Consider the following 18177-nt stretch of genomic DNA (forward strand, 5'->3'; position numbering starts at 1 on the left):
TTTTATATGGTGCTAAGGCAGTCTAATTTTGTTTATTTTAGTTGCTAGGACCATGCACTATGTTGAAAAAAATAAGAGCAACAACGTTTGCTTGCTCACCGTTTTCTGAAATTTTTTTTGTATTGAACAGATATTCGTATTCGATTCGTATTCGAAAATTTCAATATTCGCACACCCCTAGTTATTATATAACAAAAAAAACCTTGGGAGACGCTTAAGCACTGCCTTAAAGGGGCCATGACATGGTCGCTCTTCATATTGCAGTTTTGTGTTTCAGTAACTAATGGAAGAGCTTATGATTCAATTTCCGAAATTTGACTGCCCTGGATGCGCTGTATTTTCCAAAAAATACGATTGAAATTGAGACCACGAGACTCCTCTCACCGGCAGCGACCGCCATATTGAATGCTGTCGTGACGTCACTAGCACATGCACGGAGCAGCGTCGTCTGCTCTCGTTGCTGCAATATGCGCAGCGAGGTCTCATTCCCCCCTGTACTTTCGCGGGCGGTTATATGAATGACTGGTACCGCAAAAGTGATAACAACCGTAACGCAGTTTTTCTTTGGTATACGTAGGGTCTGGTCACACTATAGGCTGATGCGACGGCGATCGACGGTCGGTGGGCTGATCGGTACGCAAATGCCGTCGCTGACGCACTGGTCTGTCACGCTAGACCGACGAAGACGCCAGCACGATCAACGATTGCGTATCGTAGTAACACTAAAGGGTCAGCTTAGTGGGAACGAGAAGAGTGTGGAAGTTGGTATGACATTCTATAAACTTAATTTTAAAACTTATTGGACCTCATGCTAGCCACGGCGACATACGCGATGTGCGTGCACCAACAAAGATGTGCTTTCAATCAGTGCCTGCGCATAGAGCTGCACGACGGTGCCGCCGTCACCTGGGCTTGTGTGGCCGAGCGAGAGCTTCACGCCCGGTGAGGCGACGGCTGGAAAAAGTGCGCTTGTGTACCACATTCATATCGAAAAAAGCGAAACGAATAGCTACACATCATATCTTCACACTTTATTGCTAATCAGTGAGGAACTTTTGCCATATTCTTGAATTTCGGTTGACGGTGGACCGCCGGCCCCTTTCGTGACGAGGCCTAGTGAGTACGCTGGATTCGTTTGTGTGATTTCGGCGATTGCGGAGAATGAATTCGCAAGTTTTAGCACCTGCAAATAGCTGTCGAGCGTAGTTTTGGCTACAGTGCCCTCAAAGCTACGACTGCCTACATCGCAGAACACGAGTACAATAAGAGGGAAGTGCGGATATGTGACCCGGTCTGCATAGCATGTGCAGAAGGCAGCCGGCAGCAGCCGTCGGCGTCGACAACAGACGACGCGGGGCATGTATGTCATCGTGACGTCAGCGATCAGAGGTTGCCAGACCATCAAGCAGTTCGCAGAAGAAACGAAAAAATTTGTTTTAAAGATATTTACCACACAGAATCAACTGAAAATTTGGGGAATAGTAATTTAACCTGTTGGGAATTAGAGGCGATAAGCAGGGTATGCGTGAAAATAGGCTGTCATGGCCTCTTTAAAGGGCACCTGTATAGGCTTTAGAAATCGACAAACAAAGTGGTCGAATGGGTGAAACTTGAAGGTAAAGCGTGCAAAGTCCTTTCAGGCTAGCACTTGAAGTTTCATCTTCATGTTCAATCTCTCATGCATAAGGTTTCCTTCGGCATTCATATCATTATCAAAACGTGCATATTTTCAACCGCACATCATACGTTCCTTATACAACCTTTGTCCGTAAAGATCCGAGACCGAGTCCATTAAAAAAATTTGGTGGCATGCTGTCTTACTAATGTACTAATGTCGAGAGCATCTGATAGCATGCAGACTGTAATGGTGCGGTCTTGCTGTGCGATTACCCTGATCCGAGCGACGTTGTTTTCATTCCGTGAGGTTAAAGGGCGCCCGTGCCTTGTGTTGCCTTACACCGACGTTCTCCCCAAAACGAACCTCTTGTACCCCTCGAAAACTTGCGTCCATGATAATTTCTCATTGCCGTAAGCATCACGAAGGACCCCATACTTCTGTGTGGCTGTCTAGCCAAGCTTCACACAGAATTTTATGTTATCACGCTGTTCGAGGTGGATTTCCATTTCTCCACATTCACTCACAGTAGAATGCGCAGACGACTAGTGACGTGTTTTTCTACATGTATTGCCATCTAGCGGCGGCCACAGCAATTAACATAAATAGCTCAGGTTAGCCCGAAAAGATGGCGCTACTTATATGCACCAACATTTGTTTTGGGGAATCATTCATATAGACGAAAATTAATCAGTCTCGAAACTTTACGGGCAAAGGTTGTATCATGCATATGTCCTCAGTCACATTAGTTACGGTTTATCCTGCTGGGGAAATGCATATTTCACTTACATCGAAGGACTTCAGCGCCTTCAGAATCGGGCCATTAGGCTCATGTCATTCAGTTCATTCCAAACACACTCTTTACCACTTTATCATGGCTCGCACTTACTTCCACTTCAACAATTATTCACTGTGAAATTATTCATCATTATGTACAAGCATATTAATCATCATGCTCATATTGATTGCTTTCCTGATAAGCTTATAAATACCAATCCCACTAGGTTTCAGCAGCGTAATAATCTTATTTTGCCTAAATTGAGGACTAATTATGGAAAATTTACTACAATATTTGCCTGCATATCCTGTTGGAGTACTTTACCATGTGAAATTAAAGCATCGTTTTCTGTTCACTCATTTCATCATCGCATTAAAGAGTATTTAATTTATTTGCTCTGTAGTTCACACTCCTAAACAGAAGTAATCCTTGTTTAAAGTTTCATTTTCTTTGCATTATGTTTCAAAATTGTTACTGTATATACTTTTTGTTCAATTTTTAACACACAGTATTGTTTCCATCGCTTTTTTGTAGGTTGTATATTTATGCTAGTAATACACTTCCTTCCATTGTTTGAAATTTTACCCCACTTGCTTTGCTCTAGGAGGTCCCCCCCGACAGTCGTGTAGTGTGGGACCTCCTTCTTTACTGATTTTATTGTATTCATAATTACTGTGTGCGTTACTCAATAAACTTGAAACTTAAAATGGTCACATAATCGCCAGTTAAAATCTCGATGGCCTTCAAACTTCTCCGCAACTCACAGAGTGGGGGGCGCATCATGACGTCGTCGAAGGTACCAGTACATTTACAACACTAAACGCTTTCTTTCAAGGAAAAAAACCAATGCCACCGAAGGCAGAGGCCGCCGAGCGATATCTAGCAGTATCCAACGAGGCATGGCAGCATGTGGTTGACGGCAGTGGAAATTTGAAATCGTAGCCCGCTGCGGTGGCTCAGTGGTTAGGGCGCTGGGCTACTGAGCTGGAGTTCCCAGGTTCGAACCTGGCCGCAGCAGTCACGCTTCGATGGAGGCGAAACGCAAAGGCGCGCGTGTGCCATGCCATGTCTGTGCACGTTAAAGATCCCCAGGTGGCCGAAATTATTCCGGAGCCCTCCACTATGGCATCTTTGTCTCTCCTTCTTTCACTCCCGCCTTCCTCCCTTCCCTTACCGCACATTCGGGTGTCCACCGAGATGCGAAACAATTACTGCACCATTTCAATTCCTCAAAAGACCAATTTTTCTTGCAAGACATTTTTTCTTTTTATTATTTTTTTAAATAAACCACTGCTACTACCTTCTGCGACTTCACACTGAGCTTCTTTGCACTCCTCCGGTGCTGTGAGGAGAAGCTTAGAATTTAATTGTTGATTACATCACTATTTTAAATGCTAGCGCAAAAACACTCGGCATGCTTTACATAGAGGCTATATAGATTTGTACCTTTGAATAGCGCAGAAGTCTCAGAGTGGTGCAGGTGCCCTTTAAGAGTGAAACGCGATAGCGTTCCCTTGTTGTCTAGCAACCGCCGGTGTAGAAAATGAAAATGAAAATTGGTTTTTGGGGAAAGGAAATGGCTCGGTATCTGTCTCGCATTGGTGTAGAGGCACAACACCATTCAGGGAAGGCGCAGACTCAGAAGAAATAACCGCACTAGTAGACGTTACCGGCTTCATCAACCGGCTTCATCACACGTATGTCAGGATCAAGCAAGCACCCGCTGTTTATACCATCCACATGACTGCATCACTCCGCACTGCTCCTAGAGGCCCCTGTGCGCAATGGAAATATTCGACTCCACTTCTGGGATGAGCAGTGGCGTCACAATCACCGCGAGGAATGCAAAGCTTGCTCAAGGTTTTTCACCACAAACGACGCTCCGGAGTCGTGGCAACCTTGGACTTTAGCAACGACGGCTCCGGATTTTCCACCTCTCAAGCTTCTTAATGCTGTTGCATTAAATGAACTGAACTTTATCACAGTCATTGAAACTGTGTCGATGTCCTGCAAAAGTGGCCATCGTAAATTGAGGAGTTGGCATTCATGCTGAGCTGGCGTATTCATGGGGTGTGATATCTATGAGACCCCGCAGTGCTGATTTTAATTGCAATTGCGTCGTTGTGCAGCTATTGCTTTTAAGACACCTGCTATGGATGGATGGAAGGTAGGAGCATTTCCTTTGGAACAGGACTGTGGCAGTTTCCACCATGCTCGGATTTTTTTTTTTGTTTAACTGTGTTGTAAATTGTTATTAAGATTTGCCATTTTCTTTAAATACCTTTTTCTACACTTCTAAACTTATGTCACCTCTCTGCTTTTGCGCCACCAATCTTCCTATCGCTTTTTGCTGACTTCCACCACAGATTTATTTACATGACCATTGTTATCTCTAAACCCTAGGGCCTCAGGAAGAGTGACTGTGCCTGCATCAACATCTGGATGGATACTATCACATGAGGTGTTCAATTGTTTCTACTGATTTACCACACACAGCATATGTGTCGTCTTCTTCGTTAAATTTCTTTTTGTAGCTGCGCGTTCTAAGCTATCCTGACCTAGCTTCAAAGAGTAGATCACGGCCTCTTGAGTTGTCATAAAATGCTTCCTTCGTGATTTGCTGTTCTCAGTATCGATATAGTTATACACTATGCTTCTTTTCCATTTAATTAATTCAGTTTTTACCTTCTGCATTTTTAACCTGTTGTTTAATGCTCTTTCTCCGCCCTCGTGTCTGGCATACTTACTGGTTAGCTTCCTAGTTCTTTTCCGCCAGTGTGAGTCAGCGCTCTTTCTGTACAGGTATTTAAATACCTTAGCTGCCCACCTGTTATCATCCAATTTCCTCAGGCGTTCTTCATATAGTACTTTACTCTGAGCTTCCCGTGCTTTGAACGATGCCCAGCCCATATCCCCCTATACTACCTCGTTATCGTAATGTGGTGGAAGGATTTTATGTTCATCTTATCTTTTTTCCCTTTATAAATCAAATTCATTTTACTCTGTGTCAAGCTGTGTGGAATTTGCCGATTTGTATTGACTGTCTCCAATGCTTGTATCACCGTTTCTTTGCTTCTTGGGTCAAGTTCATTAATCAGCTTGATTGGAATTTCGTCTATCCTTGCGGATGTACATTTATGAATATTTGCTTCCGTCTTTCTTCAGTTGAGACTGGTCAGTTCTAAGCTGTTTTCTATTGGGCGGTCCTGTGTTGCTCCCTCGTTTGGGAAGATTACCCAATCGTCGTGCCTAAATGACTCAGCTATAATTGATGTAATGTGGTTCACAGCGTCGTCTCCCTCTAAATATTTTCCCCCAGCATCTTCAATTTGTTCCTGCTTTCTTTGATTCGTTTTACCCAGCCAGCTTATATGGTTCCATAATTTTCTTGGCCGCCCTTTAGTTGCATTGAGAACTTCAGACAGCCAGTGATCAGAGGACTGCTTTATTTTAGCCTGGACGAGGACCTGCACTTGCTGTTTCTTTTGTGGATAAGATTCCCATTTTTGGCCTGTTTCCTCTTCAGATAACGTGCCCCCTTTGCTTGTCTGTTCCCTTGAAGCCACCCATCGTTGTTCGATGGCCTCCCTAATTTCCTTATTCCACTAGCTTGTGGCTTCATTTTCACCTCCAGCGATTGACTCCTTTTACTTGTTTAATTTTTGTACTGTAGTCGGATACAACTTAAGTCTGCAGTGAAGCTCTGCCCACATTTAGGACCGGCGCACAGAATTCCTCCACAACAAAACAGTAGTCTGTTGTTGAAACTTCTCCTGTCACCTAAACAAGAAGCTAATCATGAGAAAAAGTTGATAAGGTCTAGAATTTTGATACCCGACTTGTTTAATAAAGTCAAACATTAAAAAGCTGGTTTCGTTTACTTTTGTGACTGGCTAGCGGTGTAATATAGTACGCCGCGGATCGTGGCCCAGTGTTAACAACTGCTGTTTTTTTAAGTTGTATCCTACTATAATGAGAAGTTCTGACTATAATCCCACTTTTTTATGGGATGTTTCTCTATTGCTTCCTATATGCTGGCCGCTTTTAGCGCTATTTGTTCGTCATTTAATTTTGCATACTCTTTTTGACTCCCCTTCATTTCTCTTTTGAGCAGGGCTCCAAACGGTAGTCTAATACGCTTATGATCACTACTGAAGCAGTACTTCCCCTCTTCGTCTATTTCCATCATTGCGAGCTTGCTATACATCCCCTGCGAGATTAAGCAGTAGTCAATGGTCGTTTGCCTGTTACGGGATTCCCACATGATTTGTCCCTCACACTTAGTTTCTTTATTTACAATAACTAGGTTGTGTTGCTCACAGAAGTCTAGCATCAACTTCCCGTTACAATCTGTGTATCCATCCAGATCCTCGATGTGGCCATTCATGTCCCCCAACAGAATAATGTCGGCGTCTTCTCCGAACTGCTTTATATCGTCATTGAGACACTTAACTAGATCCGTGTTCTCTTGCCTGCATTTGTCCCCTGTCCCTAAATAAACTACTCCTAGCCATGTCCTTTTACCGGCAATTGTACCTGATACCTAGACATGTTCTTTGCAAGTTGACTCTATTCTTTGCCAATTTGTTCCTTGATGTATCAGCATACCTACTCCTCCTCCTTTCTTCTCCATTCTTCTGTTGCTCCCTTCCCAGGCGTAGCCATCAATAAACGGCGGATCATCTATATCCCTGATATGTGTCTCGCATAGCGTGTACACACCTACTTCTTCGTCCTTTAACTACTGTTCTATTTCTAAGCATTTCACTCTCATTCTACCCCCTTGCATGTTTATGTAACTATTCCTTGTGTACGCACTCCGTGCCCTGCGCCACCCCACATCAGGTGTCGCAAAGGGGCATCCGTCACAATGTCCCTCGTGCTAGTTTTCTCTCCTGCTCGCGCCATCACGCTTGATTCGCGAATTTCACGCGATGAAGAGCAACTGTGGCATCAGCAGTCAGCTCAAACCCGTTTTGTGGAAATCAAAAGAACTGTGCGCCCTTCGATGAGAGAAATTTAGCATAGCGCGATCCGCGGCCGCTATGGCGAGCCACTTACGCGATGATCCACTGCGCATGCGGCAGATCGCCCTGAGGACGGCACCAGGCGCTGGCCAGCTGTTTTCACAGCTGCCCCATCGGGACCAGTCAGTGCCTGCGCACTGATGTATGCTAAATCTCTCCACTGATTAACGCCGCAGTGCCATTTAGGGCGCGTGCACAAAGTGGGTAGCACGGCTGCAGACACCTGGCAGGTACATATCTGGGCACTGCGCTTCTGCCTGCTCGGATCTGTTTCCACGAGCATGCACAGACCAGCTCCGGCATGCGCGCAGGCACGCGGCGCGGAGTTGGTGCTTTGGTTGCGCGCGTGCCACATTGTATTCCCAGAATACGAAGCTGGAATTGCAGAAACGTTATCCGGTTCGAATCGAATATCAAATACTTTACTATTTGACCGAATATTCGAAATTATCGAATATCTAATATTCGCACAGGGCTAGTTGATGCCCATATATTTGGAATTGGTCATTCTGTACTTTACATTCATAGATCGCTTGGAGTCCTCATATCACTCCTGTCGCAGTAGTGCAGCAGTTAAGCGATGCACCATTGCTCTGCGATGGCAGGTGCTGCTATGGGTGGGGCTTGTGAGAACAACCTCTCGCGACCAATCGTTAATATAACTGCCACCTGTCACAGTAGTCAGTTTGCTTACAATCCGATGGGCAGTTTGTGATGACGCTACAAGATCACATGACCAAGGTGGCCCACCTAGGTTGCCGTAGTGGCCGGTTTCTCTGGCCGCTCCAGCTGCGAGCCTTTAAACTGTCGCCTATGCCGGACGCTTTTTTTCTGTCATGTGGGTACTAACACTCTCGCATTTAAAAAAAACAGTATAATCATACTTTTTCCTGAGCTATCTGTCCGGTCAAAAATGGAGTGCGGCCCTTAACGGGATTGTATGTTAAGGGCAAGAATTTAATGCAGGTTGCACGAATATTGTAAACGAAGAAAATTATGTTCTATGTTTTTCAGATAAACAGTGGCATTGCAGCTTTTGGGGACATGAAAATGGTAGTTTTCACTTTTTTTTTTTTTTTTTCAAGCTACAGAACTGCCGGAGGTTGTGTCTGAAAGAAGAATGTTTTTTCTTTGTACCTTCAGTGCTGCATTGGTGAGAAACTCGGCATTTACCATCATGAACGTAGCTCAATTCTTCTCATTTTTCGGTCACTTGGCATATATTTTAGTAAGTTTAGTAGTAATAGTTTTTAGTAATTTCGCGTCTGTATTCGATGCTGGTACTGTTGTACATAAAAGGAGATTGCTTACACATGATGAAACAATCAAAATACTAGAAATGGAATTCTTAGACAAAAACGTGCATGCGTAGGGAGTGCTCTCAATGATGTGCCACTCGTGTTCTTGTGGTGCATGCAAGCTTAGGAATGGGCGCTTTTGTGGTGAATTTGCTACACCAATTGCTGTCAAAGAGTGGTGCAAATTCTGGGAGTCTTTTTAACGGTGATAGTAGAAGTACCAGTGGCTCTTGGCGGAAATGCCAGCTATGTCGATGTGAAGCCTCAGAGAGTGGAGCCTTCACCCTCCAGAAGAACTACCCACTAGCAATGTCTAGCTAGGAGGTTGCCCACCTCCTCACCCTCCAGAAGAACCATCCACTGAACTCTACCCTTCACAAGGCCTCTATCCACTGGACGTCCCCGCAGCAGCGGAGCAAAAAAGCTACAATGAAGTCGAATTCAAAAACGCAGTGGCAAAGTCAGCTGCCATCCACAAGCACCACACTCCCCGCTGCCTCCCCGTTGTACTATCTCCACAAATTGTATTCCTTATTTTACTTGCTCAGTGAAGTTTTCAACAACCACCGCCACGCACCTTCCTCCTTTACAAAAATTCTGTCATGTGTGCGAGGCCTCGGCTTAGATTAGAAGCATTAATTACAGTAAAAGTATCAAAATAATCATCAAAGGAAAATCCAACTGCTATCGCAGCTTTGTTGCATCAGGTTTATCATCATCCTGTCAATTTTTTTTATTTCAGTCTAGAATTCCGGAATTATAACTGGGAGCACATTATACTTGCATGCTTGAAAACAGCAGTGTTAATCATTTCAGCATTATCGTTTGGTGAATGCTGTACCGTGTACCTTTTGTTTGCACTTTTGCATGCTGCAATACTCATATGTGCCATTTAGTTTGGAAATGTATGTCTGCTTAGGGATCATTTTGGACTTGGCATTGCTTGGGCTGCATTATGACATCATTGAACCTGCAGAAGTGGGTGTAGACAAGAAACCCATAATTAACAGATGGTGAATAAGCAGAGCTCATATTCTTATATCTTTCACTGTTCCGTGGCCTACAGATAAAACGGGGATTTTCTTTCCTGCTCTGCCCATTGGTTTGCAGGTTCTGGAGCACCTGACGCACCCAGGAGATGAGACTCGGCGTGAGGGAACGCCAGCAGGCCCTACTCGAGCTGCTGCAGGCAGGCGGCTTGGCATCCATTGATCAGGAACACCTCCTCAATCTTGCTGAGCAGGCCCACTTGTGAGCAGTTTGCATCTGTCTCTCATGTGTCTCGACAAGTAAAAAGTGGGGGTCACGGGGTTGTTTGTTGCATCCCATCGCAACCTCCGCTGTCTGCTGCTGTGTACATACTTTTCCGAAACTTACGGCCGGCAACTTTTGACCGACGGGGCTCTGGCGGGGAGGGGAAGGGGTCTATCCTCACGTGTCTGCCTCGCCACTCGTCGTCGTCTTCCGCTGACCCTTGTCCATGCGAGGCGCACCGATTTCTGCTTTCTGTTGAGGCAGCCTTGGCTGGGCTAACCTCAGCGCGTCACTGACGCCCGGAGGGGCACGCTCGCCTTGTCGCGACTTCTTCGGTAAACGGGACGTCACCCGCTGTCATTCGCGGCTGAAACGGGATAGTGCCGGGTAAAGGGGAGTTTTCCGGTTGGCATGCACATAATGGCCCTGCCTTCTGACGAACTGTTGATCGCCAGCCACACGGTGGCGCCTGTCTCCCCAACGGCTGCGGGCGTTGTCTGGGAACTCGTTCCTACTCAGGCCCTCTCCGGTCTCTTCTCCTTCCTGGATTGCAACGCGCCTCGGGTTTCTTTGCTTGTCATCTGTGGTAATTAGCAGTAATAAACCCGGACCTCAAGGTGCAACTGCTCGCTTTTACGGCCGCGATGGGCATAGAGTCCTATGCGTGCACACGAAGAGCCGTGCGAGTGGCTCCGGAACTCCCGACAGAAGGAGGCGGCAAAGGAAAATTGAAACCATATGCGCGAAGGCAATGCCCTGGCTGGCTTGCCCGAGAGGGTTGCGCGGCGGCACGAGCAGACGATTTTCACGGCTACCGGAAGTGTGCCCGTGACGCCATGGCTGCCGTGGCTCCAGCGAATGAGAGCGTGCGGTGGCCTGGCGACGTCATGGTACAGTGACGTCTTTGTTCCACGATTTTAGTTCCAAAATTGGTCACTACGAGTACACCAATCGGCCCGCGAATTTTGAGAAACACGGTTTTTAAAAGTTCATAATAAATTGCCGGCTCATTTCCGAAGACTCGTGCTTTGTGTGAATGCTTCTTAGCATCATTTCTAAGCATTGAAAACATTTACAAGTGACTTTTTATTCGTTGCATAGTCCCTTTAACAGCAGGCGTGACGACGATAGGAGAGCTCCTGTGGCTAGGCAAAAAAAATAGCCAGCCCACATAGTTTCGGTTCCTGAGCTTCACCACTAGCCCACGGTGACAGTAGCTGAGTGCCACTGCCATTAGGTTTCCAGTTGTCCGAACCCATCTCTGCGTCGCTTTCGGACGCCGACTGGCACATCGCTGGGTCACTTCTTTTTCCTTTTTAAAAACAGTCTTGCCGTTCTGACGCCAATGTGCGTTCCCCTTGCTTACGTCCGTTTTGTTCTCCCAGCATGCCGAAACTTTGCACTCGTCACAGACTTTTCGGTGTTTGTGTGCATTTTCCGCATGTTATAGGGGCATGGGGAATTTCGTAAATGGACCTTCGGATAATACGGGCATTTCTTCCAGGTATTAATTCACCTTGAAATCTGAATTAACAAGGTTTTACTGGCCATCAGGTTATTTAAAATAGTAGCTAGTCATGCGTCATTGCATGGTTTTGAATTGGCATGACCACATTACTGGTTGCATACTGTTATGCTGTCTAATCAAGTAATATACATTTCTGTGCGTATCATGTTTTTTATATGGTGTTGAGTTAGACTAGCTTTGTTTATTTCAGTTACAAAGACCTACACTATTTTGAAAAAAGATAAGGGCAACAACATTTGCCTGTTTATCTTTCTGAAATACTTTTTTCTTGCTCAACACATGTTCGATATTCGAAGACTTTTTTCTTCATATTCATATTCGATTCATATTCAAAGATTTCAATATCCGCACAACCCTATTTATAAAGCATTATAGTACACATTACAATGGTAAAGCTAAGCTGTAAACATAATACCGAACAGAAGCAGCCTTTGCGACTGGCAAGGTATTTGGTATTGTCCTCTGATGCTCAGTGAGACTTACTATAGAGCCGCCAGTTGTAAACTGCCACCAAGATAGGGTACTTCTTTTGAATGCCTTTCTACAGCATTTGCAGGTATGATGGATGGGTGGGAAGACATTTCAGGAATGTTAGCCAGCACAAAAAGACATGGACACGAGGGAGGAGGACAGGATGCACATGTCCTGTCCTGTGCGTCTCTGTGTGCATTTGTTAATATTTCTCAAATATAGTAGACATCCGTAAAGATGAACATGGCTAAGACAAATTGGGGATAAAGTGAGCTATGTGATACCATTTGGTTGGTTTCCCATAGGATGCAGTGTTAAAAAATACGTAGTGAGCTTGCTCGCGAAGTTGGTAACAACTATGCTCTAGAAGGAGTGAAATAAGAGAGACCCACAGCTACTTTTCTGGGCACCTTCAGAGCACCAGAGTTGGATAAAAGCAAAAAAAAAACACAATAGCAGTTGCTGTGAGACGCAGGGAGAAAATAGAGATGGTGAAAAAAGGAAAACTAGACCAATGCCATTGTCAAGTAGGCTTATAGTAGGTTGGTTTATGCTCTCGGCCTTCAGCTCACATTGTGCATATATAAATGCTCTATTTACTACTGTCCTCACTCCACAAAGCCATTTTATGTATTATGCGATAGCGTATACAACTCGTTCGGTCGAAAAGTCATCGACGTAGTTGTAGTCAGCACTGTGTCGGAAATAATCGGGGGCTGCGTAAAAAAAAATCGTATCATGGCAATATGTGGTTCTAGTGATTGATGATTGACTGGCGTGTGATAGGCGATGACGAGTTAATTAAATCATTGTAATTTATTAATTAAAGAAATAAAAATTAAAAAATGAAGAAACAGGGGTTCGGAGGTGTCAAAATGCTCAGAATGAAAAACCAATGCTTGATGATGCTTATTAAGAAAAGTAGAGTGCATAATTGGTCAAATAATTAATTGAAACAATTGAAAAATTTTAAATGCATTCAAAGGTGTCAAACTGCTCAGAATGGAAAGCCTAACCCATTACACTATTGCGTCATACCCTTAAGGCAAAGCTTAAGTGTCCTCTCCCATTTTTATTTTCATACAGCGTATATTTGGACACATCTAGCATGCTCACATACCTCTTTGGGGGGCACCTCTGTCAAGGCAAACAAACTTTCTGGTCCCTTCAAGTTTGCCTTTCTTAAGGGAGGGAGTCTGCTCTATAGACTGCCCACCTAGACTGCACTTTCCACCAGTCAGGATTGAGCCTGTTACAGTCACTCAAGTAAGGTGTATTTGGAATGCACAAACAAATCGCACAGCATCTTTTCAGCTCAGACTAGACAGCATCCACTCACTTTTACGGAATTTCATGACAGTATGACTTGTTTTGATATGCATCATTACTGTGTTGTAGGTTCATTGTGTTTTTCAGACATCAAAATTTTTACAAATTTTTAAGCATGAAATGCTTATAGGTGCTGTGAGTAAGGTTTCAGCCAAGTTCTCAATGCAGTTCTTGTAGAGCCTTGCCCAAAAATGATCCATCAGCAGCTATATTTGATGGTAAAGCATTGAAAACCATGAATTTAACCATTAGTCCTTTAGAGCCAGCACAGATCTAACACTGCTGCATTAGCATGAGGGCATGAAGTGCATGTCCATAAATGAAGAAAGTCTTTGGGGGGGGGGGGGGGGGGGGGTGTCTCAGACGCCCCTATCAGTATTAACTAGGTAACCGAGATCCCCTGTGCTTGAATGTATAGGGATTGCATGAATTTTAAGCAACAGCCATTTTTTGTTGTCATTGCTAGGAATGGTTGGAACATTTCTTCTCTATCATTTCGAAAATTTCACTGATCTTTAGTAAGAATCATTAGGGTGTTTTCTAAAGCCCGAGATGAAGAAAAACAAAATGGTGGCAGCACTACACTAAGGCTGGAAGAAAAAAAAGGAAACTCATGCCCTAACACCACGAGCCAGTCCAGTGCTGACCACTCAGCTCCAAGGCTACTCAACAACACACAACAATGAGCTCACTGGCAGAGCATGAAGATCGCTTGTTTCATGTCTGTATCATAAACTGAACAAACAACGACCTTAGAAAGGATTTCTCCCCTTTCTATAAAACTGTGTGTAAAACTGGCAGCCAGCCGCTTTCTTTCCCTCTCCATGTGCGCTCGAATCACCAGAGACCCCCCTTTAATAGAACCAGACTTTAAGCGCTGCCTTAGTCAAGGTTATAAATGTTTATGAAGTAGCGTTGAAACAAAATTCAATTTTAGTTGTCTGCTACAAAGGAAATGGTAAAACAGCTGTGAACGGAAAGACCTGTGAAAAGTGCTCAGTGTTACTGGTAACATGTTTGCATGTTTGATGCACAAGTTGCAATTTCAGCAGCTTGCACCATTGCTTGTTGCAGCTACCGTGTGTGCGAGCACTTGTATGAGAAGCAGCGACTGTACAACAAGGTTTTCCTGTGCTACCTCGAGGACCGCTCTCGCAAGGTAGGTGGCCAATGGCATGCTGGTGGCAATAACATGCATGATTTGCATCAGCGGAATTTCTCCTATTCATCAAGAGAGTGTGTCTCCCCCTGTTCATCCATTGGAAACATTTCTGTGAAAATTTTAAGGATGTCTTTCAGCTTGACACCAGTTCACGTGTGTGAAAATGGAACATTGGTTGGCTTTCTGGGTGTGCATGTGGCACTAGTGCAAAAAGGCTAACAGCAGGTGATGTATAGCCGTAATCAGTTGAGAATCTGAGCTTAGTCTTTGTTATGCTTTCAGGTTTGACTGAATAATTGCAAAATCTAGTCTCAACTTAATATTACTATAAATTCATCAGTGGTGGCACTTCTGGACCAACTGAGCCAAACTGTGTGAAGGTTGTAATGCTGGGCATCTGAATGCTGCCTGCTTATTATGCGTATGTGAGCAAGTTGTTGGGTCTCTTCTATGTGTTGCAGGAATGCGGCAACGTCGGAGATATCATGACATCAAGCAATGTTGTAGCCTCGCGGCCATAGACAGCGCAGAGTGGTGTCATGCCGTTTGTTTCTTGAACGGCAGTGTTGTAGGTGAACGTTACGTGTGGTAGGACTTCATCCCACCGTTAATGCTCCACGCCCACATACTTGGATAGCATATCCACGAGTGCTTTGTTTAAGCATTTGGTTAACCCTTTAGTCTTTGGGTGATAAGCTGTTGTGTGATGGTGACTGACTCAACTATAATGTGAGATCTGCTGCTTGAGAAGTGCCATGAATGCAGTTTCTTGATCTGTGATAAGCATTCGAGGGGCACCATGGTGTAGAACAGTTCGTTGGATGAAAAATTGTGCCACCTCAATGGCTGTGCCACTTGGGAGAGCGGCTGTTTCGTCGTAGCGGGTAAGGTGGTCAGTGGACACAATAATTTACTTGTTACCTCATACAGAAACAGGGAATGGCCCCAGCGTGTCCATGCCTATCTGCTGTAACAGTTTCGATTGGACCGGCATGGGCTTCAAAAAAACCAGCTGGTTGCAAGAGATGGCGTTTCGTGCCACTAGAGTCGTGACAAGTTCTAAAATAGTGTGTGATGTTGGAGGAAAGACGAGGCCAGTAGTATTTTTCTTGAATTCGGGAGAGACTACAGGCTATCCCCAGGTTTCCAGAAGCTGGCTAGTCGTGGCATGCTTGAAGAAACTCATCGCAAAGAGCTGCAGGGACAGCAGTGATGTATTATATTTTATAGGGGCTGAAGTTCTTTTTGTGGAGAACTTCAACACAATGGGTGATACAGGTGTGGTGGCTGCTGCGAGGCAAAATTTTCAGCTGTTCCACATGACATCATAATGTGGCTGTTTGCGAAGTGCGGGATTTCACTGCATGACGACGTTAGAACGACGTGCTGTGGGACTGTAGCAGCGACCACAGCGGTAGCGCTAGTGAGAACGATGGCGCAAGTGTGAACGAGTAGTCCAGTGCCTAATACATTTTCATTTTTGAATGTGCCCACCAGGGCTGGCGGCGGCCTCTGGATAATGCTATCGCGTTCTACTATTAAAGGGCAAGCTTAAACGACCTCCAAGTTTTTTCCTGAAATGTGATATGGGAGGGGCTCGACATACATTCGAGTCAACTTACAATCATGTAAATGCAGTAGGTGCCTCATGGGCTGTCTCGGTTGTCGACGACATTGGCGACTGAAGTGATTGTCGTCGTCTTCAAGGTCGCTCGACGGAGGTTGAACAGGGGTGCGGGAAAAACAGTCGGTGTCTGAATGTTTGTGTCCAGACTTGTACGTCACTGTAATATCGAACTCTTGGAGTCAGAGCTGAGGCTCCACGGTGCCAGGTGGGTGGAAGAGTCCTTCACCAACATTTGGTTCACCAACATTGGGCATGCTGATCAGTGACCACCTTAATGGGACTGTCGTTGAAGCATTGGCGGAACATGATAGTCATCCTTACACTGGCAAGGCATTTCTTTTCTATGGCCGAGTAATTCACCTCTGCTTTAGACAGAAACATGATCTTAAAGAAACAACTGTTTCTGAACATAAAGAATATTCAAAAGCCAATGAACAAATCATAAAAAAAGCCAAGCTGCTCATATTGCATGTACCATTGGGGTCAAAAGTAACAGACACCCGCTCCAAATTCCGACCTGTGCCACTGTGCGTTGGGGCGTCACCTGACAAAACACTTCTGGTGTCGAGACCAGCACAGTGGGCCCGTTTCATCTCCAGAAGTAGTTTGTCATGTGGCACCCCTACAGAGTGTGGCACGGGTCCGAACTTGGAGCGGAGTCTGTTACTTTTGCCCCTGATGGGACGTTATTCACTCTCATAATGAACTTTTTCATCATCATCATCATTTATTAGCCCTTAAAAATCCTACGAGGGGTATTACATAAAGGGGGGATGTCAGAATAAGATATGACATTATAGGTCAAAAACGGTAAAACATTCTTTGCTTGGCAGGATACAAGTGCAAGAATAAAAATCTGCGTATATAAATCAAGCAGACAGGTACAGTGAAGCTTACAATGACAACATAAAAATAAAATGCATAGGCAGCGATTGCCCACATTAGGATTTCAAGTATGAAGACAGCATTTGCTGGAATTTAAAAGCATCGCGATAAATTACAATTCATTCTTCAATGGCAAGAGGCAGATACGACTTCTTCAGTGCTTTAGAGGACCACGGAGTCATAAAATGCTCATGAGTAAAAGACAGCACAATGTTCGGAGGGAAAGGAGCAGAATGTAGTCGTGAAATGAGTGAAAACAATTGTACAGTTTATGGAACAATAATAAGCTGGTGATTTTCTGCCTCTGCGCGAGAGGCGTAATGTCGACAGATAGTTTTATATCGGTAATGCTGGAGCGGGTGTCGTTGTTGAAAGTATTAAAGCGGGCTGCACGGTTTTCGATGGCTTCTGGATACTTGTATTTACATGATTGTAAGTCGATTCTAATTTAAGTCGACACCCCCATATCACATTTCAAAAAAAAAAAATGTAGGTTGCTTAAGCTTCACCTTTAAAGGGACACTGAGGAGAACTCTATCATTTTTTTTTTTTTGTTAGCAAAATCTGCTAGTTCGACATTTCATGGCTTTGTTGCCGCTTGTCCGGGCGCGAAAGATGCATTTATTTCAAAGAAATTTGGATTCGAAGATGAAAAAGTTTTTCCCGCCGCTCTGATTCAAACTCGGGTAACTCTTATGACGCCACGGCAACTCTTATGACGTCTCAGAACGGAGTGACGTGATACGTGACGTAAACGCCAACTCCGTGATTTCTGACGGCTAGCGGTGCGGTGCGCAACCTTCCTTTGCCAGCCTCAGAGATTCGTGGCTTCCATGAAATAAGGAAAATTCCAAGAGGCGCCACGCCTCTTGTCCTAGGAAGTCATCACGCTTGTACTTGCGAGATTGGCCTGTGGCAGCGACACCTGTATTTTGGTTCTTGCTATTTTCTACATTACAAGAGCTTTGTTTTCAGTAAGAGTGACGTTTTTGTGATCAGGAGCTGCTATTCTATCGATACAAGCCAACTTCAATTTCTCCTCAGTGTCCCTTTAATACTAGAACGCAATAGCATTATGCTCAGCCGGTATCGGCTGCCACGCGCAGGCGTGCCCTTGGGCACATTTCAAAACTAAAATGTATTAGTCACTGGACTACTCGTTCACACCTTGCGCCTTCGTCCTCACTAGCGCTGTTGTCGTGA

At 44.7% G+C, this 18177-nt stretch overlaps 1 protein-coding gene across 1 annotated transcript in view; it reads left to right on the forward strand.

Moving 5' to 3' along the window:
* Vps8 (vacuolar protein sorting 8) overlaps positions 1-18177 on the forward strand; it is a 201730-nt gene that overhangs the window by 127432 nt on the left and 56121 nt on the right. The window contains 3 exon segments of the mRNA XM_077645110.1: positions 9829-9873; positions 9875-9969; positions 14375-14459. Of these exon segments, the coding sequence (XP_077501236.1) occupies positions 9829-9873; positions 9875-9969; positions 14375-14459 (225 nt within the window).

The sequence above is a fragment of the Amblyomma americanum genome, chromosome 1, assembly GCF_052857255.1.
Source record: "Amblyomma americanum isolate KBUSLIRL-KWMA chromosome 1, ASM5285725v1, whole genome shotgun sequence".
Taxonomy (NCBI): Eukaryota; Metazoa; Arthropoda; class Arachnida; order Ixodida; family Ixodidae; genus Amblyomma; species Amblyomma americanum.